The sequence below is a fragment of the Brachypodium distachyon genome, chromosome 1, assembly GCF_000005505.3.
Source record: "Brachypodium distachyon strain Bd21 chromosome 1, Brachypodium_distachyon_v3.0, whole genome shotgun sequence".
Taxonomy (NCBI): domain Eukaryota; kingdom Viridiplantae; phylum Streptophyta; class Magnoliopsida; order Poales; family Poaceae; genus Brachypodium; species Brachypodium distachyon.
Window position 1 is genome coordinate 72,782,535 of NC_016131.3, and position 21,126 is coordinate 72,803,660.

Below are 21,126 nucleotides of genomic sequence, written 5' to 3' on the forward strand. Positions count from 1 at the left end.
GCCGGCCGGCTCTAGCTCGATGGACTGATGAGAGAAAAAAGGTTGCATCCAAGAACCAATTAAGACCAGCTAGCTCGATCGTTCGATATAGCTTTGCACGCACCGTTGCACTGCTCTGCCTTAAATTGGATAACTCCTGCAGGCTGCAGGTGGTGGATTGGGTCTTGTTTGGGGTGCAGTACGGCAGCGTGCGGGTCCAAATCGAGATCGACCCGGTGTCCTGGAATTGATTGATTGGAGGGAAGCTTATCATCTGAGGGCCGTTGCAAAAGGACGCAATTTGCCCAAACAACCAGGCACACTACTCCGTGCCATTGTTCGTTCACAGTTCCTTCCTTCTACTGGTTCCTGCAATAATCCTACCCTACTGACTGACTGTAGTACTGAGTACTACTAGTACTATAAATCGTACTAATTGCGTACTGATCTATGTGAGTATATTGGTCGGTACGTTCACACTCTTGTGTGGCAGAAAAATCCGGACAGAGACATGTATGTACCCGTCCTTCTACTAGTATCTGACTGAATATCTGACCTTCTGACCACAGAATATTAATGCTGTTTGCCGGGTGAGTGCTCCTTCCAAGTTTCTGCCAATCTAGGTTTCCTCATTCTAGCTACTAGCCTAATTGCAAATAAGAAGAGGGAGCACCTCAAGAAGAAAAGAAAAAAAGGAAAAAAGAAAGAAGAAGATGGAAAGTAAAATCTTGCACGTACTGGAACTTCCGCAGATATATACGCAGTATATGGTTTGTAAAGAAACATACATACAGTGCAAGCTAAACAAAACATATACATGCACCGCCAACCTGTATATAGAACATTATTAGATCTATATACGTACATGTATATATGCCCATACGTCCATTATCTATTCCAGGGGAGCACGCACGCGTGCTACACATGCACATGCACACAGCTTGCATCACAACACAAACACACACTTAAGTAAACACTACACACACACTACACGTCTACGTTTTGTTTTATTCCGATAGAATGAACCAGCATTAACTAGCACGTATACGTGACACTTATGAGTACACACATTTCTATACGTACGTTGCATGTACGTGTCTGCTACGTGTAGCTACGCCCGTATACCTTCTTGCGGCTGGCCGAGACGTGTCGTCCACGTACGTACATACGTACCTATACGTTCCAGTCAAGAAACTAGCTTAGGCGCCACCATGCAGTCCGGTCCTCCTCTTGACCGTGACGGCGAGCCCGTTCTTCATGTGAAGTATGATGGACAGCTTAGGCTCCACGACGTGGCCCGGAACCGCCCGGACCACAAAGTTCCACAGCACGGCCGCGGCAGCAGTCTTCATCTGCACGAAGGCCATCTCCTTGCCGAGGCACGTCCTGGGCCCGGCGTTGAAGGAGATGAACTTGTAAGACGGCTCGTACCTCAGCCTCTTCTTCCCGTCGACGTCCTCGCTCACCCACCGCTCGGGCCTGAACTCCGCGCAGTCCTTTCCCCACACGCCCTCCATCCTCCCCATGCAGTAGGAGAAGATGAGGATCTTGTCGCCGGCCTTCATCTCGTGCCCGCTCGGGAGCACGTCGCTGGCCACTGCCGCCTTGTGCTCGAAGGGCACTGACGGGTACAGCCTCAGGCACTCGCACAGCGCCGCGTGGAGGTACACCATGTTGCTCAGCTCGCTCACGTCGAACACCACCATGTTGCCAGTGTCCGTGTCACCATCGCCGTCCATGGCTTTCTTCTTCTGGGAAGCGATCGGCGCGAGCTCGGCCAGGATCTTCTGCTCGACGCGCGGGTTCTGGGAGAGGAGGTAGAAGAACCAAGCTAGCGCGGCGCCCGTGGTGTCGCGGCCGGCTAGCAGGAGGTTCACGGTGGTGTCTCGCAAGAACTCGTCGCTGTACTCGCCCGTGTGGTCGTCTTGGCCGATGAAGGAGGAAAGCATGTCTGCGCCGTGGGCGGCAGACGTCTCGTGACTGTCGGCCCTGCGCTTGGCGATGGTCTCGGCGGCGAAGCGGTCGATGGTCCTGCGAGCCACGGCCATCTTCTTCTCCGGGCCGAGCTCCAGCCGGTACATGAGCTTCCAGCAGGCGGGCGAGATGAGGTGCCGGAGGAAGAGCGTCTCCAGCACGTCGTCCATGGCTCTCGCGAAGGGGATCTCGGGCAACCCGATGGCCAGGCACCCGGGGTCGACCCCGAAGACCAGGTTACACGTCATGTCGAACGTTAACCTCAGGAAAACATCGTGCAGATCACATGCCGTGCCGGCGTCCGCAGCGTGTTCGAGGAAAGGCAGGAGGCTCTTCTCCACCTTGTCGCGGCTGTACTCTGCCGAGAAGGCCCGGAAACGTGGCCCTGCCATGAGAAGCTGGGATTTCGCCCTTTGGCGGCGCCAGGACTCGCCGTCCGCGTTGAAGATGCCGTTGCCGAAGACGTCGAAGATCTCCGCGAACTCGTCGCCTTTCGGGTAGTTTGCGAAGTTTGAGGTGAAGATGTGGCGCACGTTGGCCGGGTCGCAGGTGACGAAGAACCGGACGCCGGTGACCCCGGCACGGGCCTCGAAGTTGTAGCGCGTGCCGGCCAGGATGCCCGTGGCCCAGTCGTGGAAGTCGTTCTTGTGGGCGATCATGCCGAAGAGATGGCCCAGTACCGGCCATTCCGTTGGCTCCCTCTTGCTGATTTTCTTGGATTGGAGGTGGCGGTAGTAGAAGATGAAGCAGCAGAGGAGGGAGAGCAGCTCCACGAGCCAGTATAGGGGATCCATGGCTAACTTTTGGAAAGGATGCAGGATTACCAGTGCAAGACTACGGGCTCCTTATATGCAACGCACTCTCGCATGCATGCGTGACCGGTTGATATATGTGTGCTCATAGGTAGGTGAGGCGTCTCACGTCAGTTTACAGTAAGATGATTAGGGTGGGTCATTCATGGTCAGGCCATCAATCCGATTTTTATCTAATTTTCTGCCACAAGACTTTGGTTTCTTAATTGTTTTCAATTGAAATGGTATGATGTGTGCTCTTACACGTATATATCTAATACGGGGTGTGATCGAGAATCGGATGGTCCATATGTTTTCTTTATCATGCATGGGAACTGTGTGTGGTCTATGTTTTTGGAGCAGGATCTGCTAAATTATCCCACGTTTATTTCTCATCCTGTAGCTTGTAACACACCATTATTGAGCAATAATGTTCCCGCCTTCGTCGTAAAAAATATTCATGTTGAACATCGGTTGATAATTTTGGCACTCTGCTCCTTTTTATCTTCTTCCTCCATTCGACTGAAACAAGTGAACAATTGCAGTTGAGTAGATAGTGAGAGGAAAAGTGAACTAAAACCAGCGCAAAATAGAGAAAAATTATACTACTAAAAATCAAGGCAGATGGGTGTAGAAACTAATTAATATAAAGGTGCAGTAGAAAGTAGTGAAAAATTGTAGTCAGCAAAGTACAGGTACTCCCTCCGATCCTAAATTATTGTGAGAAAACGTAGAACATACTGCAAAGGTGTTGCGGAAACTAGTGGAAAATTGTAGTTGAAATAGTGAAATGAAAACCATTACAAATGTGTAGTAAAGAAAATCGGTGTCAAAATGGCGGTGTTTGGCTCAAGAAATATTTTCTAGCGAGGGGAAAATAGATCTTATCGCACCAGGGAAACTAAGAAAAATTGCGGGCGTGCCAGTGTACTGTGTACACAAGAAAAAGGGGAGGAATCGTATATTTTATTAATCTGTTTGAGATTACAAAATACAATTCCTCGTGCGCTCCGTGGCCTGCTTGCACGGCTTGATTGACAAGGCGATTGTGGTCATCTCCTGGTTCACGGGGCCTCGGAAGGCTCCCACTTAATTACTCCCGCGGGGTTAAACCCGCGAGAAACCTCCGATTAAGTTGTTGTGGTCGTCTTCATGTCTTCGCTTCGCGTCACCTATGCATGTGTGGGTGGTGATGGTGTGGGTGCCGACAGAACCCGTGTACAAGACAGTACACGCGCCGTTGAGCGTGGCCTTAACCGTGGCCACGCCCACCCTGTCGCCGAGCATCGTCGGTCTCGACGACCTAAAAGTGGAGTTGGTGTAGACGCATGATGCCGCTTGGCTCGGACATGCCCACAATTCGGCAGCTTCGTCGGGGACGCGGGGAGTCCATCCCGCGGGAGTGATTAATTGGAGAAGACCTGCAGGCCGGCGGGCGCCTCCCGCCGACATGAACAACCTGCTGCTGATGACGATAGCGTTCGAGTGACCGCCTCTCGTGCTGCAGCAACCTGTACGTCGGCTCGACATGTTCATCAAGGTAATGCTCCGCGTGGAGCGGCCACTGTGTAGACGTCGCCCACGTCCGCACCGTCGCGCATGGTGGCGCTCGGGCGGACGTCGGCGGGTTGTCGATGAAGACGGCGCCCCGCGTCGCGCGGGCGCCATAACACGGCGATCCTCTTGTACCTGGCATCGACGGCGGCGCGCGATGACCATCATGATCACTTTGAAAAGCGACCAAGGACATCAGGTCGCCAAACTCCGTAGATGGCTGAGCAGGGCGACAGTGCTCGGGCTCTATAGCACCATTACCATGCTAGATGCAAGAGAGGATCGAGCCGAGGATAGGGGTAGGAGTAGATTAATACTCACCGTAGTCGTTACCTGAAGCCATGGAATTGATGTTGATGAAACTTGACGAACCTTTACGTCTCAGCTTCTCGCCGGCGTCCGGCCGTACGTGGTGTTGTCACCGGATGGCCGAGCGCTAGCAGTCTTCGCCTGTTCGTCGGATCTACCAGCGCCTCCTCTCCGTCCCTGACTTTTCTGCTCAGAAAAAAGCCCCTTGTGCCGTGTGTCGTGCGCCTTATATATAGGCAGGCTGCGGACGTACCTGGCCGCTGGCCGTTGCGATGCGCTCGGATACTTCGGACGCAAGTTACGCTGGACGTTCTTTTCTCCTCCGCCCGCACACGCGATCTTCCCTGTTGTGTTTACTCTCCCAGAGTTTTACGCGTCGACGTACGTGATCCCCGCTGTCAGGCGGTTCAGCCCGACTCGAACGAACAAGAGGACTCTTATTTGATTAGCTGGTTAGCTCTCCGGCTGAACTCGAGCGCACGCGCCTGCTGCCTTGCAGCCTGCCACCCAGTGCACGTACGTGCATGTACACGCTGCTGCATGTGTCTTATTCCCAGTTTTTTTTTCTTCTTTTTCTTAATATCCAGATCAAGTATTGAGCTTGTAAAAAATATCATCAAACAGGCGGCTAGAAAATGATCCCGATGATTGGGGAAGGTAGCTATTTTTAACTATGTTAACATCAAGTCTTAGGATAAGAAAATACTAAAAGTAGTACGAGTAGTATTGAATGTTCTGACACATAAAAATACTGGAGTACTATGTTTCCAAGACAAACATTCAATATATTTCTTTTTTTTTGACGCAATACTTCGTACTTGTTGTCAACCATCAACACATGTGTTGTTTCAAGAAAAAAAAGATATATACGTCGGCTCTTATCAATATGTCAAACTTCGCAGAACCTTTGGTTCGATCGTCAAATCCAGTAAGTAAGCAAGCAACTGGTGACACGAAATGTAAAAAAATTAAAATAGAATAAAAATATGTGGCCCGATACCTCCTTCTAGGCCGTAGCGGGCAGTATGCCGTCACGGGCCGGGCATGGTAGAAGCATACGAGACCAAAAGGAAATACCCCCAGAGAAGGCCCCAAGCTGCCAAGGCCCAGACACGAGACCAAAAGGAAATACCCACAAAGAAGTCTCCGTCACGCTGTGAGGCAATAATTGGCACCGTGCCGTAGAGCGAGCGCCGCTACTTAATGAAAGATTTTGGAGGGATGGAACTCGTGTCTGAATTGAATTCAAGTAATCAAGCCAGACTGCTCCTGATGCAGAGTGCGATATGCGCGCAGCAATCAAACAGGGCCACCCGTGTACGTCGTCCACGGGCGCGCGCCTCAATAATGAGAAGCATCGCGATCCGGCTGTACGTACTGCAGGGACACACGGTTTAGTTGAGCCACACACACTTTGCTGCCCATGCCGTGCTAGCGAAGCCTCACGCACCACGTGCCACGATTCACTTGCTCGACACGCACACGCGCGCGGGAATGACCGATTCTTTTGCGCGGAGGAGATGGATCTGGCCGGGGCTCTCTGCCAGGACAGGACAGAACGGCCCCGGGGATTGGGGATTGCACCGCACGTAGGGCCTTGTAGCTAGCCACTGCACGAGTGCGACGCGGTCAGTACGTGCCCATCTTTCCACTGGAGCGCCCCGAGACTCGCTCTGTCCTTGCCGGACTGTTTGGGAGTAGTTCGGGACATGCCTTTCGTCTTTCCGGACGGTCCCCGGGGAATCATCATGGAGCCAATCTTGACTCCGTCTCGAGATCGCTAGACGTTCTTTCGCTGCCAACGTGATCGAAAGCGATCCTAAGCTTCAGGACTCCATGTCTGCCTCGAAAAGGAGATCGAACCCTCTTTCAAAAGAAAAAAAAAAGATCCAAGTGGCTCGTAAGGGCACGTCCGGTGCGTACGAGAAAATATCAGGCGATTTCAACGTCCCAAAACAAGTGACGTCTGTGACGGAGGAAGTATGTTCTTTCTGTAAGATTATTATTTTCGCTACAAGGAGGAATGTACGCGCACATGTTACTCGAGGACGAACTCTATCACCGAGCCGCTGCATGCTCGGTTGTAAAGAATTTTTGGATTTAATAACCCTTTAGACTGAAGAAATGTTCTGACGTGCCTGCATGAGATTGGAATATTTTGCTCCAACTCTTTATTGCTGCAACGCGCTTGGAAAGGGGGAGGCTCGTTTTTGGGGGACAAGAGTACAGAGTGCTCGAGTAAGCACAGACTGCGAGTTACGACCGGCAATACAGACATCACCGCTAGCTAGTAGTAGTGGATTAATTTCAATCAATTCCTAAGCACCTAGCTGCCTCCTCTTAATCCTGGCCATGAATCCGTTCTTCATGTGGAGTATGATGGACACCTTGGGCTCGAAGACATGCCCGGGCACGGCCTGGACGTCGAAGTTCCACACCACGGCGGCCGCCACGGCCTTGAGCTGCACGAACGCCATGTCCTTGCCGAGACAAGTCCTGGGCCCTGAGTTGAATGCCAGGAACTTGTAGGACGGCACGTGCCGCAGCCTGCTGCTGGCCGATTCGTCTTCGTCCACCCACCGCTCCGGCAAAAACTCCTTGCAGTCGGCGCCCCACACGGCGTCCATCCTCCCCATGGCGTAGAGCGACACCATGATCTTGTCCCCCGGCTTCACCTCGTGCCCGCTCGGCAGCGTCTCCGCGGACACCACGCCCTTGTGCTCCATCGGCAACGGCGGGTACAGCCGCAGCGACTCGCACAGCGCCGCGTGGAGGTACGCCAGCTTGCCCAGATCCTCCGGGTCGAAGCTCGCCATGCCGTTAATGGCGTTGGCGCCGCTGGTGGGCTTGACGGTCTCGAGCTCTGCCAGGATCTTGGACACCACGCGTGGGTTCTTGGTGAGGAGGTAGAAGAACCAGGAGAGCGCGGAGCCCGTGGTGTCGCGGCCGGCCAGCATCAGGTTCATGGTCGTGTCCCGGAGGAACGCGTCCATGACAGCGTCTTTCTCCTCGTTGTCGTCGTCGATGTAGGAGGACAGCAGGTCGGCGCCGCCTGCAGCAGTTCTGGCTAATTTCACGGCTTCCCTTCGCTTGGCAACGGTGTCGGCAATGAAGGCGTCAATGTCGCGCCAGGCGGCGGCCATCTTGCGCTCGTAGCCGACACGGAGCCGCCTGACGAGCTTCCACCACGACAGCGGGAGCACGTTGCGGACCAGGAGCACGTCCATGGCGTCGTCCATGGCGCGCGCGAACGGCACCTCGGGCAACCCGATCTCCAAGCATCCCGGGTCGACCCCGAACACGAGCTTCGTCGTCGTGTCGAACGTCAGCCTCAGGAACACGTCCTGAAGGTCACACTCACACGCCTTCGTCTTCCCGGCTGCGACATGATCCAGCAGCGGGAGCAGGGCGTTCTCGACCTTGCCGCGGACGAACGTGGCCACGAAGCGCTTGAACCTCGGGGTCGACATGAGAAGCTGCGCCTTGGCCCGCTGCATGCGCCAGGAGTCGCCATCGGCGTTGAAGATGCCGCCGCCGAGGATGTCCATGATCTCGGCGAACTCGGGGCCTTTCGGGTAGTTGCTGAAGTTGGAGGTGAAGACGTGGCGCACGTTGGCCGGGTCGGCCGTGAGCAGGAACTGCATCCGGGAGCGCGGCGGGCCCGTGAAGCGGAAGCTCAGCGGGCTGGCCACGAGCACGGAGGTCACCCAGTCGTGGAGCCACGGGAGGTTGCCCAGGAGCGCCGGGAGCATGCCCACCAGTGGCCAGTCGAGTGGGATCACCGGGTTCTTGCGCTTGGATTTGATGTGGAAGTAGTAGAAGAGGGTGAAGCAGAGGATGGAGAGCGAGAGCTCCAGGAAGGAGACGGAAGCCATTGTTGCTGCTCGATCGTGCGGCTGAAGGCAGAGGACGGAACGGAGGAGCGCGCCAGTGGTTGTGGAGAGTGTGTGAACGTTCGGAGGGTCACAGAACTCACAGATGTATCATCTATACTGGGAATTCCTGTAGTCTCGTTCCTGTATACTGATCCAGATCAGTATGTTTCAGAGCTCTCGCACCTGTATCGTGGAAATTGAAGCAAATTCGAGTGGATTGCTCCATGCTTCTTTCGGGTTTGATTTGAACAAAGTTGTCGTGTTCTTTTTCAGGATCGATCGTCTCGTCATGCATTCGCAAGTCAGCTCTCTGAAACCATGACCGGTAGTCTACGTGAACTGGTGAATTTGATGCTTGTTCACGTCGCTTCAACTAAAAATACGATCAGGCGAGTACTCCTGTCAGTTTCAAAAACTTATAAGTCCATAACTAAAATTTGACGGCTCTTCACCAAAAAAAAAAATCGATGGCGTTCTAAGTGCGTAAATAAGATCTTCCAAATTAAAACAGAGAAAGACATGGCCCATGCATGCTCGAGCACGTTGAAGAAAACCAAAGTTCTGGTTTCTGACACGATCGAACTGCTTGGCACAAAATTCTACAGAGTAACAATCTGTCCCGAAAGATTGGCCAAATGCATGTCGAAATCCACGAAAGAGATCTCGTGGGGAAACAAAATCACAAAATAAATCCGACGCGAAACTATTTCACAACTCCTAATCCTTTTGCTCAACGCCCAACAGTAATGAGTTATGCTATGTAGCTCAGCGCCTCTCTCCTCGGCGCTATGGCCCTGCCAGCGTGGCTAAGCCAGCCAGCGTGGGCAAGCATGTCCCAGCCACTGTTCATGTAGCGCCCTTCCTTGGGACGCTATACCCAAGATGTTCACGCCTAGATGACAGACGCTATGCTGCAAAAACCTGTGGGCATTCGAGTTTCGGTCTCCGTTTCATCGAAGTACTACATGGTGCAAGTACTCTTACTTCTTCTCTTTTGCATGCACAACCATCATCAGGCTGCTGCCGGTGCATTTTGTTTTCAAGCCTGAACACTGCTGCTGCATGAAAAGATGAGAAGCACTTTTGGAACCACGAAACATGACACCATCAGAAACTTATAAACAGTGCTGGCAATATTCAACTCAATATACAACTCTAGTGGGCAACGCATCAAACACCTAACTATGCTAGCTAGAGTGAAATAACCACACAGGTCAATGCCATGCAGGTAAGGAACGATCATTGCAATGTTTCTATAGCAAAAGTGCGACCAACCTTACGCAGTTAATTAATCCTTACTGAAGCAATCAGATTTATATGCATGAAAATCAAACTCATGCATAGGGCCTCTCATCTAGGCGTGAAAATCTTGATTATAGCACCCCACGTGGGCGCTACATGACCAGTGGGTGGGGACATGGCTGGTCACGCTGGATGGCTTGACCACGCTGGCAGGGAGAAAAGGCGCTGAGCCACAGAGTATAACTCCTTGCTGTCGGGCGTTGAGCAAAAGGGTTAGGAGTTATAAAATAGTTTCGCGTCGGGTTCATTTTGTGATTTTGTTTTAGCAGGAGGTCTGCTTCGTCGATTTCGACCAAATGCATTCACGAATGCCACCCTATTTTTGCTATTGCGCGTTTACGCATGCAGCTCCATCTTTGATGTCACTTTCCGAGCAGTCTTGTGACTTGATCGCTCGCGCGTCTTGATAGCAAAAGCTAGAAAGGGGACGCCGGCCGTCACATGGATGCACAACGCAGTTGACAGCCGCCGTCCAAATCATGAACGGATGAGCCCCCCATGGAAGGTTGCCGGAACGAACAATTGTCTGGGACCAGCGGTTGGTGCGTACGTGCAGGCTCCTATATACGGCGTAGTACGCAGAACTCTCGAGCAATGTTCCGGATGGCTTGCCTAGAGTTGATCAATTACTAGATGATTTAGTAGTTTGCAGATTAGGGGGTATCCACAAACGCCTACGTGGCTCCTTATACGTCTCACTAATTAATCACTGACTACTATAGAGCATTACATGTATGTTGTATGTATACACAATCATATGATCGATCCTACTCGTTGCCTGCTCAACAAGCTTCAACTGGCCTCAATTATAGGCGCACTGTAGCCCGCTTCCGGCCTGATTAGTCAACAGTTCGGTATATACAACCAGAGGAGAAGCTAAGAAAAGGGATCGTTTGTGTGTCACTCTTGGAAATGTATCGGCATCATTGCATATTTGTAAGAGCAATTTCTTTGTTCCAAGGGGTAGATAGATTACTGATGAGAAGTCATTGACGGATCGTGCGCAGGAAAAGAAAAGGTGTACCGAAGCAAAGGGCCAGAGAAAATAGCCAATCCGAGGCTTCGAGTCGAGTCCATATATGTCCAAGAGCATTGTGTTGTGCATGCAGCACACGTACGGTACCTGTGATGTTTCTCGACGATCATATATGCGTGATCTCCTTGTAACGAGCAGATCGAGGTGGGGCACGCCGATAGTTCCAAAAGCAAAGGCATATGCATGCATGCATGGGAGAGATCGATCGATTGGGTATGTTTGCGATCAAGACAAGACATGTGTGGCAGTGGCAGGTCGGTCGTTCGGACAGCCGAACCCGGCCGATCTCACCAGCTGCTAGCTAGCTGCGTGCTCCCGCGCTGTCTAGCTAGATATGATCTCGATCTTCTTATCTTCAACAGTTCACCCTGTTGCAAAGCAAGCAAGGCTAGCTAGCTAATTCGATCCCATGCCATCCTGCTCCTGCGAGATCGATCGACGGTACATCTGCTGTTCCATTTCCCCACTTGTTTAACGTGCTGACACGGTGTGCAGAATATTCTGTTGTGTTTGCATTGCAGCACGTTGATAGGGCACCCATGGATCTATTAAGTTGTTCAAGGATCTCGGTGTCATGCATGCATGGATGAAACGAGATCGATGAGCAAGATGTGCCACCAAACCGATCGAGCAAACTAACGGACGAAACGTACCGATTCATAGCTCTGTATTACTAGTATATATACGTAGCTAGATCTTGACAACCTGTTGTTGTGCATGCCGATCGACAAGCCGATGGAGAAGTCGCAGCTGCTACAAGTTGTTCTTTGTTGTGGCCTGCTGCGTGCCTTCTTGATTGAGCCGTTGGATTGGATCCAGGTTTAGCACAAATTAAGATCAGTTGCTAGCTTGCTCTGCTCTTTTCGAAAAAGAAAAAAAGCTGGCTCTGCTGGAGAAACCTGCCGCAGAGGGATTTACGTCGTTGCCAGGTCCATAAATGAATTGAATTTCGTTGCATGGAACTAGATAGCCATATCCATTGGTCGAGAGCGACGTGCACGTACATGACCACACGAAAGAGGCTCTCCTTAATGCCCATTAACTTTGAGCATATCCAGCCCGTCAAAAACTTTGAGCATATATATCCATATACCCATCAATTGGAGAACCGCTGCTAAATTTTGTTTTGTTTTCAAGTAAGCGGAGAACTGTACGCAGTAATTCGGCTACAGATCAAGAATGTCGTGCTCTATACTATCACCGGGGTCCCTCTGTTGGCGCACTAAACACGGCAGATCAAATTAACAGAGCAGAGAGTCAGGCAGAGCAGAGTGCTAGTACTAGCTAATTAAGCAGACAGCTGAGCTTTCTTTCCAACCATGTCGCCTTTTGTTTCCGTCTGTTCCATGAGAGTGGACGTGATGTGATGTATCGGCAGGGAGCGACGGGTGCGTGCTAGCTAGAAAGATAGACCTTGCCGTTGCCGTCTTGTGAAAGCTAGGGCGCTTGTGGGCCGTGTGGTTTGGATCGATGGACCTGCAAGCAACGGGGCAACAAATCCTGCCGCTGATGGGTCGAGGTCTCTAACCAAGCCAGGATCGATCGATCGCCCGTTTGTGCTAGGCTGTGTACTGCGAGCTAGCTGATTCTCGTCCAACGTCGCCATTAACGAACGAGTTCGACCAGATGATGTTGGATTGTAGACGAGCCGAGTTTGATGTCAAAATCGTTGTGGTTCTCAAGCATTCTCGATCGCGGTAACGGCGGGGAAAGCGTCGCTGTAATCCGACGCTCTCCATTATTTTAGGCTGAGACCCCACGTGATGGAGGTGTATGTATGTAACATCCTGAAATGACAGCACCGTGGACCACTCGCTAGTGTAGTAAGCACCTATCGCTGTTTAACGGGAGTTAAGCGCGTACAATGGCGTCGAGAAAGACCGTCCCGAGTAGTTCCGAGAGTCGCCGTCTGGCATCGCACGGGGGAGGGACAAAATGGGTGCTGTGCAATTCCCTTCGAGTCCGGCCATGCGAGACGCCGCAGAGAGCCCGGCGTGCCTTCGGCGACAGGCCTGCAGAGGATCGGGGACTTTGGAATTTGGAAGTGCGCGCCCTGCCGACACCCGGTATGTGAGCACGGTGGAGGGCATGCGTTTGCTGTGATCTGCTCTGTTCTGAGTGTTCGTGTCCAAGTACATGCAAGTCTATCGTGAAACTCATGCGAGTCCAAATGGGCCAGCCCGCTGCCTAAGCACTGTCCGGAATATTGAATTTTGCAGGCTAAACGTGGCTAAAACGACGTTCAGAAAGCTAGGAACATTGCCGGGGGAGTGTAGGTGAATCCTTTCTTGAAATACTACACTTCATCCATGCCAAGGGATAGTCGGAAAAATCCATGCCGTAAGGCCGTCTGGAACTCTGGATAGTGGAGTTCAGAACAGTCGTTTCTACGTTCCACCGTTCATCAGGTGAAGGTGAGCACTAGAAACATCTGGTATTCATCTTCGATCTGTACCTCAGCTCCTAACTGTAATCCTCGCATAGAAGTGCCAGAAATGTTTACATACAGTAGGGAACGCCGCTTGCCGAGCTGGGGCCAAAATCCTGGGTGTCAAAGTCTTCTAAAATCTTTGGCACTTTACATATTCTCACGCAAATGCCACAAAAATTGTGTTGTGTTGCGAAAAACATGTGGCATTAACTCACCCCCACAGGTTTTGAATATGGCTCCGCCTCTTAACCGCTCTGCCCACTTCCACTGCGAGCAAAGTCCAGAACATGTATCATCTCTACTCACTGACAGGTGATTTTGCCTCTTCCATTTGTTCATCTCCAGGGAGCCCAAATATACGTAGATTACGATCCATGGAACCTACAGCAACATACTTGGCATCCGTCCCAAACTTCACAGATGTCACCTTCCCTGGAAAGGACACAACAATGTTAATTTCCAAAAAAAAAGAACGAACCTACAGCATTGGAGAAGAGCACATAAATTTCAAACCTGTGCCTGATAAATCTGGTAATGTCTTGACAAGATTCCATTCCATCTTGACGTTGGCTACTTGGTAAACCCTACAACCATGCAGAAGAGATTGTTTTCAGTGCGATTCGTTGTGAGAATGCTAAAAAGAACATTATTGTGAGCTGATCAGACTCCAGACACCCAGCCACTTCACTGGTTATAGTATACCTTATATCTGAACCAGCAACGGCAAGATAACTCCCACTAGAGTCAAATTCCACTGCAGGAGAAAATGTATTAGCCACCGATCATGTACATCAATTCTTCATGTAAACTGCATATTCTGGTACTAGGGAGGTCTGATTCCACATTAGTGAGGAGCCTACGCATTAATGTTTTTTGACCTAACATATCTGGAGTGAACAAAAATGAAACTAGGAATCTACTTCCAACATTCAATAAGTCCACATGTACAACTTGCAGCTCATGCCGAAACTCTGTACTTCATTATTTGTGAAACAATTAGAGATCTCCTTACCAGAACTTGTTGGTGTGTCTGGATCATAAGGAGAGATAGTCCTAAAATTTCTCAATTTCCTTAGATCCCAAAGCTTGACACCATCAACAGCTGCAGTCTGTAAAGTGTTGCTGAAAACATCAGTACAACAAAGGTATAAACCAGAACTGAATGTCTGATGAGTTAGTGTGCAAAAATCTGGACAGAGAAATAAAAAAAGAACACACCGCTAGGAAATAACCATTTTCTGAGAAGGACATGGCAGTGACCGCTCCAACATGCCCGTCAAACTTTGCAACATTTGACTGCAAACATAGACTGTCAATCACGAGGCATTGGAAGAGCATGGCATGCATGGGCATGGATACCTGAAAAACAGATGAAGAATACATTTCTTTGTCATACCTGAGTTTTCACATCCCAAATTTTGACAACCGCTTCAGACGTGCCTGTTCCAAGGATAAGACCATCTGGGTGGAAAGCCGCTGCTGTATATCCATCTTGTCCAGAAGCCTCACCAACCTGAAAAACAGCACAACCCGAAGCTGTGTAAATCTCTAGATGTGCATGCTTGTGGAAAATAGGAAACTCATGTGAAGTACAGGACCTGTGTGAGACAAGAGCCTGTTGAAATATCATAAAAGCACCAAGTGTTATCTCTGGAAGCAGTTACGAAGTACTTCTGAGTTGCATGGACAGTGACAGCTTGAACCTGTTATATTTTGAAAAGAAAAGTCAGAGCTAAGATAACAAAAATACCAGCACTGACAGCATGATTTATAAAATATTGAAGGGTTTACATAAGATGCATACTCCCTCCGATCCATATTAGTTGTCGAAATATTACATGTATCTAGACGTTTTTACGCATAGATACATCCATATTTGGGAAAATTTGAGACAATTAATATGGATCGGAGGGAGTAGGATCTACAAGAAATTACAAATTATCGAAATGACATCTTCTGCAAGCATCTCTACATAGTGCATGCATGTGAAATGCAATATGTACTGGATCTACAAGGTGTGTAGGGCCTCCAATGGTAATAGTGACAAAGATAAAGTTTTGTGGACACTAGATGTTCAACAGGTCACTAATCAGGGAGGGGATCCTTGTACAAAAGGTTGATTACACAATCAAATACGTACATTTAGCAGAAACAAATGTTCATGCAAACTAACCTCTGCATTATGATCTTTCAATGTGTGCCTGCAACCATAGTTCCCGTCTTCACTACCTTGCCATATACGAACAGTCTGCAGAATTTACAGACAAAACAGTGGAGCCCAATATAAGAATATGGTGTTATCAGATTATGGATCAATAGGGGTGTTTGGCTCCCGGATTTGTCTTCTTTGCACAGGGTACAGAACTTATCATTTTTGCATGAAAATTTACATGCCCTTGGAAAACTTGAATGTTGGCATGTGGAAACATGTGCTCCTGCGTGCACCTTCAAATTTCCCTTTAATTATTTTCTTAAGGTTCAAATGAGTGGCATTTACTCACTCTTTTTTTCTGCCAATAATTTTGCTCAGGAGTGACAAACTGACAAATTCAGAGCAACAAAGCAATCTAATCTTTCCAATCTGCCACTAGGAGGTTGCCAGGGAGGCTTAGTTAGCAGAACTGAAATGGATAGAGCTAACTACAATATCATACCAGTACATCAACAGTAACAATTTACATAACCACTATGTAGTTGGTGCAGGTGTTTCCTATTGAGTGTACCTTATCTGCTGATCCAGTTATCAAAAGCTCATCCCAGGGAACAAATTTCAAACTGGTAATCTGTGCATCAGAATAAGCTAATGTTATTACAGAGAGAGAGAGAGAGAGGATGGATGGATGGAGGGAGGGAGGGAGAGATAGAGATTGGCGAGCGACCTTCTTTGAGTGACCAGTGAGAGTGCACAAGACTTGACCAGATGGCCTATCGAAAAGAACTGCATTGGTATCAATACCCCCAGTAGCAATAATATCCTGGTGAGGAAGAACAGGAATCAGGAAGGTGAACAATCTAACCATTTGTGCAGTATCACTATTAGGGCATATAAAAATCACTAACTATAAAACTAAATTTTGTATACACCATAGCCAAACTGCAATTGATACTTCAAAGTCTTCTCAACTAGGAAAAATAGTAATCTAACCTTTGAATGATGAATATCAATAGATAAAATGCCCGGTTTGTTTGTCTTGTGAAGTGGATGACTGGAAACTTGAGTGTATCTTTCAAGTGCATCAATTGATGCCAAACTTGGAGGTACCTGATAAACACAGTATTTAGTGTACCATTTCCAAGAGACAATAATGAAGTGGGCAAAACCACAACTCTTTTGGCATAAAATCTGTATGTAACCAATATAGGTGGTGTGTTGTACGTATTAGAAAGGGAAATATCAGTTTTCTTATGAAATAAAACAGACAAGCTTTGGCACACAGCAATTTAGGTTCTTGTTTAACTAATAGTACGAAGCAAAATGCCGTACCTGTCGTTTCTTACGCTGTGCTGAGAGCATAGAATTACACTCTGTTAATTCATCGATCATAACAGGATTAATACCAGGACGCATCTTCTTCCCGTCAGGACCCACTTCATCATCCAAAGCTGCATACGCAACAAAGTAAAATGATTATAAGCAAATAAAAATAAGAAAACACAGGTTAGTTTTTGACTTTTTTTTAGTGAAAACCTATTTTCCCATTGGTAACAACAGCAACAGGTGCAGCTCCTGCAGCTGAAATAGGAATCTGCCTTTCAGCTTGAGCCAAAAGTGTCCTAGACTCATCTCTTTCCTTCTTTAGTCTGGCGATAACACGGCAAGCAGCATCATGCTGCAAACAAGCAAAAACAGCTAGTAAAGAGACAATTGGGTACATGATGATCATAATCATTCAAGTAAACTAATAAAAAAAAAGCATATCTAGCATTAATTTCAGGAATCTCCTCCTCTCCAAGTGGTCCACAAGCTATCACCATGTCCTAGCTATCCCTATCGCTTCAAAGCTCAAAACCCTCTAAACACATCCACAAACATCAATAGGCTGCAATGTCAGATATTTCACTAACTCCACAACTGTGCAATTATCAGGATCCTGACATGAAATGGCACAATATTTCCCCTTTAAATGAAAAATAATTTGTTGTTGAATACAACAAAAATGTGCATACAATTTAAGAGTGTTTGCAAAGATCTGATCACCTGATATAACGCGTGACTAAGTTCTTGTCTTGATGTATGTAGCTGCTGCTCCAAAGCAAAATTAGAGAGCATAAGGGCATCCCACTCCTGCAAGATCAAGGGCAACATATGTTAATCTACACTTGCAGCTCAATAAGAATCCACACAATTTGACTAATAGCACAAAAGTTCATTATAAAAAAAGGATATCCAGAGGCCAAATGCTTCACTCACTTGCACACAAGACGGAAATATATTAAGACCAGGATGCTTTCACATACTTTAGCATTTTCTCAAGACCATCACGATTTTTTATGGCACAATAGATCGACAAAAGGTCAATTTTAGCAGGCTTGCATAAAGAAAGAAATCATGAGCCTTCTTAAAACGTAACTGAGAATCAGGGAAATTGTAAGAGTTAAATGTGTTCACAGTTAAGTACAACTTATTTCTTCCTACAGAATTGGGATATAAGCATATGATATCTGGCTCAGATCCGTAGTCTTTACAAAGAGAACTCAACTTAGTTCTTAAAAATTTATAAACAGGGGAATGCAATACAAAAACATGCTACACATTGCACGGAACAAGATAAGAAAGATTATGAACTATGGTGACTTGAAAATCAAATATAGACTGGAAACTGAAAAAGGGAAGGAGTAGCATAAGTGAATTACTCCTGACAAACACTTACATTCTGAAACATACCAAGAAGTCCGGGGACGCTTGCAGCTTGCAGAGGTCTAGGCTTGGTAATCTGCAAACAGCAATAGTTCTTCAAGAACTTTGTATAGGTTTGACAACATTACACAACACATTAGAGTATGGTAAAAGGCTTATTTTTAACAAGGTATGAATGTCAAAGTTAAAAATAAAAGGAAGTGTATCTATTTGATGGCATTCCCTGAGTTAAAAGATACAGTGCCGCAAGTATTGGTGCATGGATAAATGTGGAACCAAGTTTAACAGTTTTGGATGAACATAGTACATAATCACAAAGATTATTGGAAGACCCTACCAAAGCAACCACTATTTCAATCACCTGGCGGGGAATAACTAACTTACTCTGCCTAATACAGTACTTCATGAAGTTCATGTTTTGTACAGAAATGGCCAGCACCTCTATGTATCATAATGAGCATTGAAAACACTAATGCCCGCTCAATTTTCTAACTTACTGGCATTACTGCAGAAGGTGACTTGTGCAAAGAAGCCAAAATTACAGTAAATCAAGATAGATTGCTTATTTTGAAATGTGCATACATTGCATTATTTAGTGCCCTTTCTCCATCAAGTAAGATCTAACTTGGTTTCAATAAGGCACGGCTGTACTTCAAGAAATACTAGGAATCAATCCTTCTTTGGTACTATCAGCAGGTTGCATGAACAAGCCCTACTATCTCTGTTTTCTTCAGAACAACAACAGAAACAATAGAATCGCACTGAAGAAAAAAGAGAAACAGTTTGCAAGCCTCACCTTGTTGGTTTTGACTGCCACGAGATCGTCCATGGCGAGCTCGTCCTTGGTGACCGGGCACTTCCCATGGTCCTGGACCACCAAAATAACACAAACTCAGTGCAAAAGCCCAAGGTTGAAGATACCCTAACACGAAATCTAGAGCGAGGAAACGGTGGTGACCTCGATGTAGCGCTCGATGAGCCTCCGCTCAAAGAGCAGCCCCGAATTCTTCGACACAACCGGTTCCTCCGGCACCTCGCCGGATACTTGAGAGGAGCGGATCCCGCAGCAAGAGAAGGCGAGTCAATTAGTGCTTGCGGAAGGAGAGAGCGGGCGGAGAGCTAGGTCTCGGTAATGGGGAGAAGAGGCAGATGCTTACTGGCACAAATCATGGCGTCTGAGACGGGAGCGTGTCGGCGGCTCCTCGATGCGGTGGGTTCTCCGGCGGTCGGCGGCAACGTTGGCGCCGACGAGGCGGAGGAGCGGCCGAGCGGGGGGTTAGCCGCTAGGGTTCAGCCTTGGATTTGGGAGGGTATTTTCGCAAAAAGGAAGGAATTTGCGTAAGACACCCTGAAATTTTTTGCGAGTGACATTTGGCTTGGCGCCTTGCTCGTGGGCCTCGCGTGATAGATTGGGCTGATCGGACCCGCGGATCTGAAACGGTCCAACAATTTGGGCCCACGACGTCGTGGAAGGTGGCGAAGGCAGCGGAATGCGCGACGAGGACGATCAAGATAAGCATGCAGATCAAACACAAGTTTAGATTCCCAGCCCTCTTTCTGAGATCAGGATTCCCCAACGCAGCCATTCCGTTTACCACATGCCATCCTTTACGTGGACAGCACAATCTCCATCTCACGGCACGGAGGAGCCCGCCCACGACGTATCTATCTATCAATCTATCTCCCCCTCTACCATGTCAATTTGACACTGCGGCAAATTAACTCTGTGTCACACTGTCACCCTAATAATTAAGTGCTAACAAACGCAAAACCCCGAAGCGAGGCCGGACCGGCCGGAGGCGCCCGCGATGAATCTTGCGTCTCGTCGCGCAATCGGAATATTGTCGGGCGGATCATGGATGGGCCAAAGCGGAGAGATCTTCCATGCGGTTCGCGCTGCCCCCCGGCCGGGTACGGTACGACCAGTCGTACCACCGCCCATTTCCGGGCAAAATGACGGAAAGGAACTCCATCCTCGCGCGCGACGAGCCCGATGGGAATCGTATGCAGGTCGCGCCGTGTTCCGCTAAAGCGGGGACACCCGCACCGCGGCCCAGATCAGTGTGCTCGATCGCTAGCTACTTACTTGTTGTTCTTGCAGGGTCGCCGCGAGAACCTCGATCCCAAAGCTCAAAGCTCAAAGCCGAAAGCTTTTGCGTTGCCTTCCCGTGGCAGGGCAGTGTAGAGGGAGGGATTTGGCCTAGCTAGCTCTCGGCCTACCTACGGCTACGGGATAGACAGATTCCTCTGAACGACGAGCTAGCAGCGATGTAGGGTGTGGTGGTGCCCTAAACTAGCTCTTTAATTGGCCTTTGTGTTGGGGGGCTTTTACGGGAGACTGGTGACTGATGGGCATTGGTTCCGTTTCGGTTGGGTGCAACTTGTGTGCACCAGGCACCGGCCGGCCTACACCTTTCGATCCGTCGTCGATCGCCTTTGTTCCCGCCTTACTCTAACCTGTCAGAACCATATACCAGGGCCCTGCTCTCGTCTACTCCATGCTGCTATCATGTACCAACCTTTTGCCCCTGCACTGCACGCACGATTGTCGGAATTTGCATTGTCAAGTTTTGGTACTGCCACCCTTCCTAAATATTACAATCTTTGTCCTAAGTCAAACACTCAAACTTCTTAAACTACTACCTCCTTTCGTAAATATACAATATAATCTTTGCCTTTAGTTGAACTTCTTAAACTTTGACCACTACCGGAAAACCTTACAGGCACAGATATACCGTGGGCCTAGACTAATTAAGTTTCTAGAGTATCAAAAGCTTGGTCTAAGTTTTAAAAGTTGGGTTTATGAAAAAGCTAGCACTTCTTACAGAATCCGAGTGAGTATTTAAGAGCATGCCAATGCCACTGGCTTTTAAGCGCGTCTACGATGCAGGTGCTTAAAGAAAAAAAAACACGGTTTATTATTCTTAAACACCATTGCTTACTCGTACGCCAAACGTGCTTAATTAAGACCCATCCTATAGAAATAGGAACCAGTGCTTAGATAAAAATAAAAATCA

General features: G+C 48.5%; 3 protein-coding genes and 1 long non-coding RNA gene across 4 annotated transcripts; 1 reads left to right on the forward strand and 3 right to left on the reverse strand.

The window, feature by feature from the left end:
• Positions 1–714: 714 nt before the first annotated feature.
• On the reverse strand, positions 715–2,829 carry LOC100837311 (noroxomaritidine synthase). Its single transcript, XM_003558796.4, has one exon. The coding sequence runs from the start codon at positions 2,745–2,747 to the stop codon at positions 1,179–1,181; it is 1,569 nt and encodes a 522-aa protein (XP_003558844.1). The 5' UTR covers positions 2,748–2,829; the 3' UTR covers positions 715–1,178.
• A 3,862-nt stretch (positions 2,830–6,691) lies between these two features.
• Positions 6,692–8,759, reverse strand: LOC100837612 (noroxomaritidine synthase). Its single transcript, XM_003558797.4, has one exon. The coding sequence runs from the start codon at positions 8,480–8,482 to the stop codon at positions 6,926–6,928; it is 1,557 nt and encodes a 518-aa protein (XP_003558845.1). The 5' UTR covers positions 8,483–8,759; the 3' UTR covers positions 6,692–6,925.
• A 3,971-nt stretch (positions 8,760–12,730) lies between these two features.
• LOC112269827 lies at positions 12,731–13,496 on the forward strand. The gene is made up of 2 exons (XR_002961965.1): positions 12,731–12,886; positions 13,040–13,496. It is a non-coding gene; the product is annotated as an uncharacterized LOC112269827 (long non-coding RNA).
• Positions 13,221–19,428, reverse strand: LOC100837922 (pre-mRNA-processing factor 19). The gene is made up of 18 exons (XM_003558798.4): positions 19,267–19,428; positions 19,068–19,153; positions 18,906–18,977; positions 18,123–18,185; positions 17,450–17,536; positions 16,940–17,081; positions 16,736–16,854; positions 16,397–16,513; positions 16,131–16,226; positions 15,975–16,034; positions 15,425–15,499; positions 14,850–14,954; positions 14,648–14,764; positions 14,470–14,547; positions 14,264–14,360; positions 13,954–14,005; positions 13,765–13,835; positions 13,221–13,683 (listed from the first exon to the last, which is right to left on the reverse strand). The coding sequence occupies exons 1-18, from the start codon at positions 19,277–19,279 to the stop codon at positions 13,550–13,552; spliced, it is 1,584 nt and encodes a 527-aa protein (XP_003558846.1). The 5' UTR covers positions 19,280–19,428; the 3' UTR covers positions 13,221–13,549.
• Positions 19,429–21,126: the final 1,698 nt, after the last annotated feature.